Genomic DNA, 15,071 nt, shown 5'->3' with positions numbered 1-15,071 from the left:
ATGTGGTACTGAGGAATATTATTTAGTGTAGGGTTTTTAGAGTTAATGTACTCATTAGGCTGCAGTTGGACTTGATGATCTTCAAGGTCTTTTCCAACCTGGATGATTCTATGATTCCTTAATAATTGCCATATTTTGAAGATTAGCCCCAAATTATTGTCTTTGCTTTGGGCTCTGAAAACAGGAGCAGTTTTATCGAGGAGAAAACACTGTGGATCTAAGCTGGAGCACATAGGTCTGTGTGCCTTGAGGCATGGAAATATGGGTGGGCTGCACAGTGCCTGATTGTTTTCAGCTGAGCACTGCTTCACAACAGCCTGACTGCAGGCATTTCAATTCATTCCCAGCTGAAATTGGGGGCTGGAGCACCTCCCCTATGAGGACAGGCTGAGGGATTTGGGTTTGTTCAGCCTGGAGAAGAGAAGGTTGTGGGGTGACCTCATTGCAGCCTTTCAGTACCTGAAGGGAACCTGCACCCAGGAGGGGAGTAAACTCTTCGAAAGGGCTGACAATAGCAGGACACAGGGAAATAGTTTTAAGTTAAAAGAGGGAAGATTTAGGTTGGATGTTAGGGGGACGTTCTTCACTAGGAGAGTGGTTAGGCCCTGGAACAGGCTGCCCAGGGAGGTTGTGGATGCCCCGTCCTTGGAGGTGTTCAAGGCCAGGTTGGACGGGGCCCTGGGCAACCTGATCTAGTAAATGTGTATGTTTGGTGGCCCTGCCAGGCAGGGGGGTTGGAACTACATGATCCTTGAGGTCCCTTCCAACCCGGGTCATTCTGTGTGATTCTGTGTGAAATGGGGACAAGGAGCTCTGTAGGGTTTCAGTGGAGGGAAGTGATGTTAGAACCCTCCTCATGGTTACCAAATGCTGACTGGAGGATGACAGTCTGTGTGACCCAAACAGCAGGATGCTGCTGTCCCACAGCTCCTGGAACCCCACCGCAGGGGACGGCACGAGATGATGCTCCAGGCCCCGCAACCTCCCCTGTGGGAGGCGTCGTTCCCCGCCGGGCACCCCGTGCGTGCTTCCCGCAGGGATCCTGAGGCAGCGTCCCCAGGCCCCACCGGTGTGTGAGGCAGAGCCGAGAGCGAAAACTGCCGCCACATCACGAGGAGAGGCGTGAGAAGGGCGCTGGGAAGGCCGCCGGGGGCACCACGTCCCGCCCACCGGCTGCCCGGGGCCGCGGGGGGCCGCGCCGCCTTCCCCGGCCGCCTATATAGGGGCGGCGGCGGCGGCGGGGCGGTTGGGCGCTGCGGTGAGTGGCGGCGGCCGGGGGCGGGCCGGCCTTGTCCGCTTCCCAGAGCTTTGGCCGGCGGGCAGCGGGTGGAGGCGCGGAGCGGGCCCTGGGCGCTGGTTCCCCGCGGCCTGCAGCGCCGGGCGGACCTGGGGCTCGGCTAAGAGCGGCGGGTGCGGGCTTCTTCCGTTCCTCCTTCCGTTCCTCTTTCTGTTCCTCCCCTCGTCCCAGCGTGCCGGAGCTCTGCTGCTCCACGCGGGTTGATATCGGCAGACAGCGGGGTGGTTGCTGCCTTCCCAGCCGGGAGGTGGCCCCGTTCACGTGTACCCTTCTGTGCCGGTTGGCTGGCGATGAGCTGCCTGCCGAGGCTGAGCCCGGGGTGTCCCGCTGCACTCGGGACCGCTCTGACCTTGGCAGCGGAGTCCCGATGTCACCTCCAGCCCTCGGGGCTCCTCGTGGCCGGGTGTGGGGAGGCGACGTGTCTGGGGTGGGGGTGAAGGCCCTGGGGACCTGTTGAGCTCGCTGATGATTCTGTGTTCGCAGGTCCGAGCTCTGGGTTTGCTGTAGAAGTGGCAGAGCAGTCGTTAACTCGGCATGTCCACCGGTAGTTTGTAATAGAACCGTGTAATCACAAAGAAGACACAGGAGTAGGTATGTACACGTGCAATATCTGCAGCTTTGACTAGTCTTAGCTTTGTCCAAGTGGCAGCGTGCTCTTAGTAACGATGGGCTTTCAAAACTTTCATCCTCTCACTTACTCCTTTGCTTTTCTTTTTGCTGCTAAGCATTCGGTGGCATGTGCTGCTCTGGGGACTGGCACAAGCTGATAGCACTCAGCGTGATGCCTTCTGCCAGGCAGGTGATGGTTGCTCTCTGGTAATCCCCTTCATTCAGAGGCTGCCTCGCTGCTCTGCCTTTCTGCTCTTTCTCTAAATGAGAAGCAAAGCTGCGGAGTGCTGTGTGAACACTAATGAGGTGTGCGGGATAATGAGCGCAGCTTGGTCCTAGAGCCTCTGCTTTGTAATGAACATCAAGCTCACCGTGTGATTAGCAGTGAAACAGTTCAGAATCACAGAATGGCCCAGGTTGGAAGGGACCTCAGGGATCATGAAGCTCCAACTGCTGCATGCAGGGCTGCCAACCTCCACATTTAATACTAGATCAGGCTGCCCAGAGCCGCATCTAAACTAGTCTTGAGCACCTCCAGGGACGGGGCATCCACAACCTCTCTGGTCAGCCTGTGCCAGCACTAACCTGTAACCGCAGAAATATTAAGTATTGGTGTCATTTATAACAAAATTAGGGTTTGGTTTTGTTGTTTTGGTTTTTTAACCCTTTTTGTTGTTGTTGATTCACACAGTGCCTCTAAACCAATGTAATATATGAACTCACCAAGTGACAGCATTTGGCCTATTGCTTTCTTAAGCTCCGCGAATAACAAACATGTTCAGAGACAGGTTTTCTTAAACCTTGTTTGTACATGAATGCCCATGCTTGTAACAAAGCTTTAACTGTTCCAACATGACCTACATAAAGTTATATGTCTATTTAATGTTACTCAGGAACACTGTTCAGGACACAACAGGCTTCAAAAGAAGCACTACAGTGGGTAGAAGGATAGAAAATACTGTTTATTCTGTGTGAAGACAAGGCACCAATTCACGTGTGTACTAGTGCTTTTTGAAGACCCATGTAGCTGCTTTGACAGCAGCAGCAGCCAAGTGCCTCGCTCAGCAACATGATTCTGAAACAGTGGGATCTCTTTGGCTCGCTGTTCTGACTCCAAATTACTCTAAATGAGCAGGCTTGTCTTAACAGCTCACCCAGTGAAATTACCTTGCTGCCAGTTTGAAAACTGAATTCTTTTGGATGTTTTCTTTGAAACTATTGTCTTTGCATTCCTGCTCTCCTGCTGCCTTCCTGAGAGATGAGCTGTAGTTCTTATTTTACTTTATAATATATCGTTGTGTAAGGACTTGCACTGGGAACATGACAGCTGGACGCGATTCTAGATATTCATATTCATTGTTTTCCACTTGTATCTTCTGAGAGCCACATAGAAATACCTGGCGTGCCTCTATCTGTGTGATCACGCATGTAGTTTTTGAGCTGCTGTTCACTGTAAGTAGAACAATTCTATTTTGCTCTACATCCAGAGAGCCAAGACAAGGAATTATTCCTGCTGGTTGGCCTTGGACACCTGATGGAGACGCTGCTTCTGTAATCAGTAGAAAGGTAGTAGTCAACAGTGTTCCCTACTGTTTATGTGAGAGATCTAAGGGTACTAGTAACTGGAAAGCAGAAGTGAGCTGTAGCAAGTGGTGATACTCCAGAGGGTTTGCCTAATGTGGCAGAAGTAATCAAAATACAGGTTCACTACATTTCGGTTTAGCTCTGGGGATGAGCATCTTCACAACTACCTTGAAACAAACTGAATGAAAACCATTCAAGTGACACTCTTGCCTGTCAATTATTGTTATGAATTGCATGTGATTCATTTCACTTTTCCCTCAGGAGGAAAATATCTTGACACCATCCAGGAAGCTGGAGGCTTTTCACTCTGCAATAATCAATAAACAAGTGTGAAGCATGAGGATCAACTCTGCTCTTCAGGCTGCTATTGACCTCACAGCAGGAGCTGCAGGTAGTGCTGAGGGATGGTTTTAATAGCTTTGATAAGTGTTTAAGAGCAATTTCCCTCTGCTTGGTGGGAGGGGGGAACACTCACCATCTGTATTTTAAGGATATGGAAGTAAAACAGCTGACCTTGGCTGGCAGAAGTAGTTGCATTGTCTCTCTGATATTACTGTGCTGGTGATGGGTAATGTCCATGGACACATCTGTGGTGGAAGGGGTCTCTAAAGGTCATCTAATCCAACTCCCTGTTAGTGAACAGTGACATCCACAGCTACATCCATGGCTGAGGGATGAACGTTTTTTAACTCACCAGGGAAAGCAGTCTTTGAGATTCTAAGCTTCATCTCTGGGTGACATAGAAAGAGCCATGTAGTAAAGCTTTTGGTTTTGCGAAGGCAAAAGTAACAATAAGAGTCCAGTGTACCACCCTCATAAAGCATTTGGTCTTCCAACACATGTTGTCTGGTCAGTAGTGCTTGCTGTGTTAGTCTTTGCACAATGCTAAGGCAAGGCAGCATACTTGCTCAGTATTGCCTAGGTTGACTGGCTGTGCCTGTTACTGTTACATGCATCTTTGCACCCTTTAGGAAGTGTATTTAACAAGGCAAACAGCTTGTTCCTGAACAAATGCGTAGCCTGATTTTACCTTCCTCTACAAATAGTCTCAGCTAGCTGATAAGTTGTGCTGTTCTGGGGTAAGTAAATTGTGAGCAGTAATAAATCAGTCATTCATGTGCCTGTGGGTCATAGTCCTTTGGCTGGGATCTGAGCAACCTCTAATCACTTCTTAAAGCTGGACCCTTCTCACCATGCTGCTGTTACTCTTAGGACCACAGTTGCCTAAGCTTTCAAGCAGGGTTTTTGCTTGTTTGTTTTTACAGATGTTCTGCTGCTGACTGGAAGAACATCTTATTTTTGTTTCCCTTAATATTTGAGATATTAACCAGGGCTTCTTGTCTTGAGGCTTACAAAGTTCATTGCTGTACTTCATTGGGCTTCTCATGCCTTCTCCAAAGATGCTGTAAGAAGAACACTTTCTCTTTTTAGAACATCCATTCAGTCAACTCCCATTTTTCCAGCTTTGGATTCTCAAAGCCATCACTGATGGTCTTGGATTACTTTCAACAGCCATTATTTTATGACTCGTATGTTTTAGGTCTATCCTTACACAGGAACCTGACACTTGCCCTTTCTTGGCTTTGCTGGAAGTGGCATTTGCTGACCCTTTCTAGAGTTCTGTTCTGCTTATCATCTGAGGCTTACATGGCTGTTACTGCTTCTCCTTGGTTATCCCTCCCAGAGCAAGCAGCTCTTCATGCTTCCCTGTATGACTTACTCTGAAACTTGCAGTGATCCATGTGGTTTGAGAATCCAGTTTTATGAGAGCTGGGTTCCTGAATTCTTAGAGGCCCAAAGTGCCTTTTTGCAGAGGAGCAGCAATAAAGTGTATTTGCAAAGAGGAAAATGGGTTGAGAATCACTGACTTGAGGAATCAAACTCCATAACCACGAAGTATCACTATTCATCACCATAAACAAGCAAACACCAATAAACAAGCATTTGCTTACTCTTTGTCTCTCTTTTTAGAAGAAAAATAACTGCTTACATACACACATTTGTTTTTACTTCAGTGCATTTAGCTGGATTTACAGGTAAGTATTTCAGTTCAATAATAAAGAAAAAAACACCATCTTGTCCATCTGCCCTCTTTAGGGCACATTCATGGCAGTGGTACCATATTGAAAGGTCAGTTCTTGTTGTAGGATGGTCCTTTCTTTCATTTTAAAAGCAAAGCCCTAAAACAGACACCTATTATATGCTTCCTATTAGGTGTCAGCTCCCAGCAGGTTGCTACCAATGTACTCCTGTAATTCTTATTGAAACAGATTCTGTGTAACTTCTATAGTAGACTATTGAATTGAGTCGGATTTCACAGAAGAACGCTATAGTGAGTGCAAAGTGGTTATTGACAACACTGATGGACGTATCTCACAAGTTTGCAGGGTATTGACCTTGCAATTCAGTTTGGAAAAGATAACAGCTTAGGGAACTTTGCCCTCTTGCCCTTTTTAACTTCTCCTGAGCACAGTGTTCCAATATATAGGAATACAGGTAAAGAAATTCCATCTGAAGTTTGGAAGGGAAGGATTTGCGTCTTTGGTTCTCAATTTATAATGTGTTTTTAGCTCTCTCAGCAGTACTTCTCTTGTCCTGGAGTCTGTCTCACCTGATGACAAATCATTCAGTTCTGTTATTGCTGGAACACAGAATCAGATAGTGTCTGATCCACTGCATTAAGAAGTGAAAACATTGCTCATCACAAATGCCTTGATTGCCAAAGAATAGCTCTAATTCACTCCTCCTTTATAGAAGATAGAAGATGGATTTAGATGATTGCTTTTATTACAGTAGAGATGCGCATACTGAGAATGAAGCTATTACGCTCTTTATGTATTGGTGTTTTTTTTTCCTCAGGTGACTGAGTCCACCTCTGACAATAGATGCTATTGTGCTGAATTTAGTGCAATTGTCTTTTCCTGCAGAGAACTGATTCATCTTTGCTTTCTGCATGACTTTGCTAGCAGTGTTTGTGTGCAGACCTTTCAGCTGCGATAACCTTCAGTCACCCTCTTAACTTCCACTGCTTGCTTAGGTGGGACAGCCTGCGTGTTGACTGGCCAACCCTTCGACACAGCAAAGGTGAAGATGCAGACCTTCCCTGACATGTACAAAGGAGTTGTTGACTGTTTTATGAAAACCTACAAACAAGTGGGATTTGGAGGCTTCTACAAGGGGACCACACCTGCTCTGGTAGCCAGCATTGCGGAGAACTCTGTTCTTTTCATGTGCTATGGGTTTTGCCAACAGATTGTGAGAAGAATTGTTGGAGTTGACAGGAAAACAAAGCTCAGGTTGGTACCATCAATCTGTTGGTTTTTTTTTTTTTCCCAGTTTGTTTTAAATACAATTACAAAACTGCTACTTGCAAACATTTTCTAGGTGCAGCTGGTATCCCAGGTATCTTTCTGCCAATATGCAGTGTAGTGTGTTTTGAAGTGTAGATGTCCATGCTAGGATGTGTGCTCCTGTACTCGGCATTGGTGAGGCCTCACCTCGAGTACTGTGTTCAGTTTTGGGCACTTCAGCACAGGAAAGACATGGAGGTACTGGAGCAGGTCCAGAGAAGGGCAACGAGGCTCGTGAAGGGCTTGGAGAATCAGCCCTATGAGGAGAGGCTGAGGGAGCTGGGGCTGTTTAGTCTGGGCAAAAGGAGGCTGAGGGGAGACCTTATTGCTCTCTTCCAGTACCTGAAAGGTTCTTACAGTGAGAGTGGGGCTGGTCTCCTCTCACTAGTGACAGGTGACAGGACGAGGGGAAATGGCCTCAAGTTGCGCCAGGGCAAGTTTAGGTTGGATATTAGGAAGAACTTCTTTACAGAAAGGGTAGTTAGGTACTGGAATAGGCTCCCCAGGGAGGTGGTTGAATCGCCATCCCTGGATGTGTTNTGTGTTTAAGAGCCGTTTGGATGTGGTGCTCAGGGATATGATTTAGTGTAGGGTTTTTAGAATTAGGGTTCTGGTTAGGCTGCGGTTGGACTTGATGATCTTCAAGGTCTTTTCCAACCTGGGTAATTCTATGATTCTATGTGGTGTCTTACTATGACAGAGCCATCTCATCGCTGAAGCTGACTGGTTTAGATGTTCACAACTCAGCTGAAATGTTCAAGACCTGGAACATTTTACCAAAGAACTGAGCATTGCAACTTACAATTCCCAAGCTGCTCTGATCGTACAGGGGAGTTAATGGTTCCTCTTACAGGGGAACAGAGCGGTGCAGAAAATTCCTGGTGTGAACAAGCCGTAGATTTATGCACTGGCATAATGATAATCTCCTTCTAGCTAGGATGGCTTTTCTCCAGGTGTCTCAATTCCAACAGTCTGTGTGCCTTACTCTTAAGCATCCCTCAAACTACATCTTGGGTTCAATAGTGAGAATAAGTGAACCTTCTTCATCCTTGTGCTGCCACACTGTGTATAGAAGACTTCTCATACCTGTCCTAGCTTCATTTCATAGAATCACAAGGTTGGAAAGGACCTATAAGATCATCTAGTCCAACCATCCTCCCTTTACCATACCTACAGTAAACCCCTAACCCATATCTCCTAGCTCCCTATCCAGACGCTTCTTGAACACTGCCAGTGATGGCGACTCTGCCACCTCCCTGGGCACACAGTTTATTCCAAGATGCGAGGCTGAGCCTCATTCAGCTTTTTATAAATAGCTTTGTTCTGCCTCCTGTCACTTGTCATTTCCAGAAGTAGCTGGGGGAGTCCATGACTTGGTTTTAGATCTCTGACGTGACATGGATAACTGCCTGAATGAAGCTGTCTAAAAGTGGTGTTAATTTGGTGTTCTCTGCTGCCCCATGTTAAGTTGTGCTATATCTTAATACTACTGCCTGATAGGAGAAAATAAGATAAGCTGAAACATATCTTCACCAGTTCTCACTTTGGAAGAGCTAAGAAGCATTTGTAGTATATCATTGAGGTGGGAATGGGGCAGGGGTGTAGAAACTGAGGTGGATGTCTTCCAGATGCGACAAATAAACAACTACAGCTCTCTCCACTGCCTTCGTAGTTTAAGAACTGTTGTGCTATCTTGCCCTGAAATAGAAAACTTTCAAAAGCACAAACTGAGGTGAACCTGACCTTATATTTAGCAAAGCAGTTGCTGCCTTAGTTTGGTTTTGGCTTTGTTTAGCTTTTTGGTAGCATGTCCAAATGGCTTGGAAGTCAGCTTTCTTCCCTGTGTTTGTGGATACCCAGGTCAAAACACATGCAAGGACAGCTGCAAAATGACACTTTCTCCAGTTGAAGAAATAGACGCCACTGATGCGCAAGTCAAAAAGAAAATAAATGTTGAATTCCAGTTTGCTTCTAGTATCCATTAAGTCCAACCAAACTGGTCTTGTCCCATGCTAAAGTCTAAACCAAGGCAACTATTATCCTTGTTTACCTCAGTTTGGCTTTCTCAGTACGTGACGAGTCATCTTAAGTAGATTACTTACTTTGCAAAACAAGGCCATTGGTAGAAGAATCAATGGTGTTAAAGAGCGGACGGTTCTCATTCCTGTGCTACGTAGTCAAAACTTTCCAGAAAAAATACTGAATTATTCATTTTGAATTGAGAGGGAACTTGAACAGGATTCAAGTCTTGTGGCTTTTGCCTTGAGGCCCTCTATATTGAAGACCACAGCCTAGACAGACCTCACGAGGTTCAATGAATTCAAGTGTAGGATCTTGCATCTGGGTCAAGGCTACATCCATTAACAGTACAAGGTTGGGTGTAAGAGGATTGAGCACAGCCCTGCTGAAAATGACCCGTGGGTACTGGTAGATGAGAAAGCTGGACATGAGCCAGCAGTGTGCCCTCACAGCCCAGAAAGCCAACTGTATCCTGGGCTGCATCCAAAGCAGTGTGGCCAGCAGGGTGAGGGAGCGATCCTACCCCTCTGCACTGTGCAGCCTCACCTGGAGCACTGTGTGCAGATGTGGAGTCTTCAGTGCAACAGAGATATGGACCTCCTGGAGTGTGTCCAGAGGAGGGCCACAAAAATGATCCAAGGGATGGAACATCTCTCCTATGAGGACAGGCTGAGGGAGCTGGGGCTGTTCAGCATGGAGAAGAGAAGGCTCTGGGGAGACCTGAGAGTGGCCTTTTGGTCTCTAAAGGGGGGCTACAGGCAAGAAGGGGACAGTCTTTAGCAGGGTCTGTGGTGATAGAACAAGGGGAAATAGCTTCAAGCTCAAAGAGGGTAGATATAGGTTAGATATAAGGAAAAAGTCTTTTACAGTAAGGGCAGTGAGGCACTGGAACAGGTTGCCCAGAGATGTGGTAGGTGCCCCATCCCTGGAGACTTTCAAGTCTAGGCTGGATCAGGCCCTGGACAACCTGATGTAGCTGTGGTGTCCCTGTTCACTGCAGGGGAGTTGGACTAGATGACCTCTAAAGGTCCCTTTTAACTCTAAGGATTCTATGATTCTATCCAAAATAACTTCTTCAGGAGCCTGTTCATATGTATTGTAAAGCAAGCAGTGCAATCCTGGAGTGTCAGCCTCTGATTCCTGGCAGCTCACCAGTGCATTCTTTGCAATGTGTTTAAGATCACCACCGAGTCCCTAACGCGTAATGCTGTGAGTTCACAGCTTGCAGTGCTGTCTTATTCAGTAGCATGGTTTATGTTTGTCTCACTGTCTCCAGTTCATGTGGTTGCGTTTGTGGCAGCACATCCGTTGTGATCCACTCTGCCTTCATTTCAGACTTGTAGCATCTTTCCAGGCGTCAAAAGGATATATTTGAGGTGGATATGAAAAAGGGATGAGTTTTGTTAGCTGTCTCCATGCTTCACGCTATCGTTCTCCATTGAGGGCGCCCTCCCCAGGGCTGTTCTGCATTGACACGGGGTGTCAAACCCAGCTGCGCTGCATTGAAGGTGGCACTCAGAGCTTTGTGCTTTCCTCTTTTGCAGTGACCTACAGAACGCTGCCGCGGGCTCCTTTTCCTCTGCCTTTGCCGCGCTTGTTCTGTGCCCCACGGAGCTGGTGAAGTGCCGGCTGCAGGCCATGCACGAAATGCAGTTGTCAGGAAAGATAATGCAGGGACAAAAGTAAGTATCGGTCACGTTCAAAGCTTCTGAATCTTTTGTATGTACGTGTGTTTGTTGGTTTTAATTCTGTCATCTCAGTAGTGCCACGTTGGTAACGTGCTGTTAGCCAGAATAGAGCTGTGATGGGAGGGTTATGGTCCACACCTGGAGACCCCACAAGCACGGCTAAAGATGGTGCCACGGACAGACTCTAGGCAGGACCTAGTTCTGAATTTTATGTGGGTCCTGTTCTGTACACTGATCTAACTCTTAATCGTTTCTTTTCCTTAATCTTGTTATTGAGTCATTAAGCATCGCTAACTGGATCAATCTCTCCCTCAGCACAGTTTGGTCAGTAGTGAAGAGCGTTATCCAAAAGGAGGGACCCCTGGGCTTTTACCGGGGCCTGTCGAGCACTTTGCTGCGGGAAGTCCCAGGCTATTTCTTCTTCTTTGGAGGGTACGAACTGAGCCGGACGTTCTTTGCCTCTGGGAGATCGAAAGATGAATTGGGTACGGTGGCCTTTTCCAGCTGGATTCCAGCACGGTGTCATGGTGCTCGTAAGGAAGGGGGTGTATCTGCAAGGGTTGATGCACAGCATATATAAAACAAAGGGAACTGGATATACTGACTAGAGAGAGATCTACACTTTGTGCATATACAGTAATCAATTACTGAAGTCATCCACTTTGGATGGAGCAGGATGCACTGTAAATGGAAAACAAATGCTGTAAGGTAACAGTAATATTCCAGAACTTTAACATCACCATATAACACCTCTGAGCTGCTTCATCTCAGAGGCTGTTTGGAATGAGATTTGAAGTCTTCTGGTGCATCGCATTGTACAAATAAATGTATGCTGACCTTTAGATGTCATTACAGTGACAGTAAGGGAACATATTAAGATCAGACAAGAAATGAGGAGATGCCAACAGAGAATAGAGATTGTTTGTCTCCTTCTCAAAGGCTGAACAATAATACTTTGTCTTGCTGGGAGGTTGAACTTCAGCTGTGCATATTCTGAACTCTGTTGTTGCAAAATATTCATTAAAACGTGATCTGAATCACAAAGTAAGAGCATCATAAAAAATGACTGATCACATAATAGCTTCACCATGCCAAGGAATAGGTGATCAGTGTCCCTGTGTGGCATTTCTCTTAACTGCTTCATAATTTACACTGGAAAGTGATTAAAGGTGTGAAAGGAGTGGAGTTAATTTAGTGGACAGTCAGAACAGAGCTCGGAGCTGTGCTTTCTTAATATGGCCAATAAACTAAAGGACATTTCTTTGTAACCTTTGAGCTTCTGGCTAAACCTGCAGCACAGCGGTGGCTTAAGATTAACTTAGAGCTTTCTGAGGGAGCAGAAACTGCTCTTCTTTTATGAGTGAGACCCTCTGTGTTCTTTTTTGACGGCTGTAGTTGAAATACTGTGATGTGGACATTGTAAATGTTTTGTGGTATGCATAAAAGCTCATTTCTTAACCCTAGGTCCCGTCCCTTTGCTGCTCAGCGGAGGCTTTGGAGGCAGCTGTCTGTGGATTGCTGTGTATCCTATAGACTGTGTCAAATCTAGAATTCAGGTTCTTTCAATGGCTGGAAAGCAGACAGGCTTCATGGGAACGTTTGTAACCCTTGTGAGAACTGAAGGTGAGTGTACACGAGAGCAAGGGATGCTGTAGGGCTACAGATTCACAGAATGACCCGGGTTGGAAGGGACCTCAAGGATCACGTAGTTCCAACCCCCCTGCCTGGCAGGGCCACCAAACATACGCATTTACTAGATCAGGTTGCCCAGGGCCCCGTCCAACCTGGTCTTGAACACCTCCAAGGACAGGGCTTCAACAACCTGTTGAACAACCTGATTCAAACCTGTTCTCTTCAGCACCAGAAGCTGCTTAATAAATTTTGTCTGTTGACAATGTGTTAGAGGCTTCTAGTAACAGTTTCTAGCAGAACCATTGTTGCTTCTCCTAGTTTGGGGATCTTGGATTCTAGAAGCTGAGATGTGCTTCATTCTCCTCTACCTGTTCAGTAACAAAAGCTTGTTAAGCATTAAAAGCAGACAAGTAAGTAAACTGTTAAGTATAAAAACTGAAGGAATCAGTTAAAGAAGTAGTGTGCTGAAATTACCTCTAGAAGCTGATTTATGGCTGACTGAGGGCTGCTTGATAAACCACTCTGATCTAGACTGGCAGCTTGGAGCTTCTACCTAAGCACATCCTCTCTGGAAAGGAGCAAAGACTTGAGCTGTGTGAGGGTATGTGAAGTGCAGAACCCTAACTTTAGTGCCATTGAAAGCTGAAAGCATAAGAGTTGATGTTAAAAGGCACTATAATGAATTTCTAACCAGCTCTAATTTCATTTCCAGGTGTACTTGCCTTGTATTCTGGACTAAAGCCAACTATGATCCGTGCATTCCTGGCCAATGGGGCACTGTTTCTTGCCTATGAGAACAGCCGAAAACTTATGATGAAACAGATAGATTCTTACTGATACCTTCTAGCAAACAGAGAAACCTTTTCAATAAATGATCAAAGCCTATAGGACTCATAACAATCCGAGGGCAGTACCAGATCACTGACTTGATTTTAGGAGCTCAGTTCCAGTTTAGGATTTGCTATCTTTTAAATTCAAAGTGATTTTTACGGAGATGCTTCTTGAATTGGACTGGCAGGACTGGCTCCATCTTGTAGATGTCTTTTCCTGCCTGTAATGGTGCTAAGAAGACACACTGGTTTTTAACGTTACAGACAGAACAGGCTGTGATTTGTTTAAGGCAAAGCACTGCTTTAAAGCCTGTGCTGTGGCTGCTGCATTTCCCGTTTCTTGCTGGCAGTATCTGATTCCAAGTAATTCCAGTCTTGTCTAATCTTACTGAGTGCACCTGCCTTTTCCTTGCTCCCTCCCACCCTATGACTCTCCAGGATCATTGCCTGGCCTTATAGAAGTGTTCACCCTCTACTTCCACTATTCTATGACCTATAGCCAAGATAGGGTTGCATTTAAGATTACTGGGTGTAAAGAGTCAAGGCAGAATTCGTAACAGTTATTTGCTGCAGGCAGTGCTGAAGTGTTAGTTTAATTCAGTGATATTTATAACACAGGAGGGCTGCTGGAAACAAATGCTTGTTCGAAGCATGGTTGTAACGTGCAAGCTCACAGGTCACCTTGATAGGGATGAGTTTGCGTGCTTGAAGGCAGGAAGATGAACAGAAGGCCAGAGCCAAGTTCTTGAAGACAGCTGACATCACGGGCTTCAATTTATTCCAATTGGAGCCCTGTCACATGTGCCACTTGCTGCAGCTCTTCAGCTGGGTGGAAACACAGCCTTGGGCCATTGACATCACCCTTAGGCCTGGATGGCATGTCTGCCTTCCCCAGTATTTGCTTAAATATGCAACTTCAGGCCAGTTAGTGTTACCCAAAATGAGATCGTAGCATCTATTTTTCTAGTTGCTCCCCTCCTTTTCTCCTCAACTCACCTGTACATGTGGGAGTAACACCACACAGAGTCACCTCTTAAAAAGGAGCTTATGGCAAAGGCTTGAATAATTCAGGTACAAGGGGTAGGATTTCAAGAGTCCTAAGCTTCCTCCTTTTTAAAGTTGTTTATCCAAGAGAAATAATATCAACTTTCTTGATTATTACAAGCGCATACAAAGATAACAGAATCCATAGCAGGGGAATACTGAAATCTAATTCTTAGATTTGTCTTTGCTTTCATTTTATAAAGCTGAGTTGCAATGTTTAATTACTATATATATAGAGGCTTCCAAGAGAAGCAGGAGTTTAGAACCACTGACAGCAGGAAGCTGGTGGCAGGAACAGATGTGCATTGAGAGCTTACCTGAACCAAGCGGTAACTTCTACAGCTGCACTTAAGCTGCACACATGGAGTTGGTTGTTCAGCTGAGAACTTCATAACGTTGTTACAGGAATTCATGGCAATAAAGTTTGATTAACTGCCTGGCAGGCTGTTGTCCTTCAGTAACACCCAGCTTGTCAAACAGAGGCTCAATTTAGTGTCATCACCCTTCTAGAATTAAAGAAAAAGTATTTCAGAATCCACAACCAAGTTTATAAAGCCCTCAGATTTGAGTGTGAGCAAAGAGAAGGTGCTGGGAAAACAGTTGTATATTCTACATAAACCACTGTGTGAAATAACCACAGCTTAACCCTCAGCCTGCTGTCAGTACCAAAGTCACATCTAGGATTAAGGATCACATCAAGTTCCCAATTAACATGAGACACGTTACAAGTGGTTTTCCTGCCTGTAGTCCAATATAGGGAAACTTGGGTCACACAAGGCTCCCAGAAGCAAAGGGTGAGTTTCCACTATGCTGAAGCCAGAGGTTACTGCTATAGGAAGTTCAGGAACTACAGCTGGCAGCTTTTGGATCTTCAAAATGAGATGCAGTGCAGCTCCTGTAGTTATTTTGTTACTTGTTCCTGCCTGTAATATTGAAATGCCTGCTTTAGGGACAAGAAGCCCTGACTTGCTGTTAGAGCCTTCGCAGGCAGGACGGAAAACCTTATGTGCCCTACAGC

The 15,071-nt window shown here is 45.9% G+C and overlaps 1 protein-coding gene across 3 annotated transcripts; it reads left to right on the top strand.

Moving 5' to 3' along the window:
* The first annotated feature begins 932 nt into the window (after window positions 1–932).
* On the top strand, window positions 933–14,495 carry SLC25A15 (solute carrier family 25 member 15). Of its 3 annotated transcripts, XM_032442115.1 has the most exons (9): window positions 1,274–1,410; window positions 1,781–1,888; window positions 3,394–3,472; window positions 3,752–3,881; window positions 6,528–6,786; window positions 10,404–10,541; window positions 10,863–11,032; window positions 12,012–12,170; window positions 12,892–14,495. In XM_032442115.1, exons 4-9 carry the CDS (start codon window positions 3,827–3,829, stop codon window positions 13,014–13,016), a joined length of 906 nt encoding a protein of 301 aa, XP_032298006.1. In that variant the 5' UTR covers window positions 1,274–1,410; window positions 1,781–1,888; window positions 3,394–3,472; window positions 3,752–3,826; the 3' UTR covers window positions 13,017–14,495. The 3 variants fall into 3 exon arrangements, with proteins under 3 accessions (XP_015707381.1, XP_032298006.1, XP_015707380.1); XM_015851895.2 differs by lacking the exons at window positions 1,274–1,410; window positions 3,394–3,472 and adding an exon at window positions 933–1,258; XM_015851894.2 differs by lacking the exon at window positions 3,394–3,472.
* The last annotated feature ends 576 nt before the right edge of the window (window positions 14,496–15,071 follow it).

This window comes from Coturnix japonica, chromosome 1 (assembly GCF_001577835.2).
Source record: "Coturnix japonica isolate 7356 chromosome 1, Coturnix japonica 2.1, whole genome shotgun sequence".
Taxonomy (NCBI): domain Eukaryota; kingdom Metazoa; phylum Chordata; class Aves; order Galliformes; family Phasianidae; genus Coturnix; species Coturnix japonica.
This window is presented reverse-complemented; position numbering and strand designations above follow the sequence as displayed.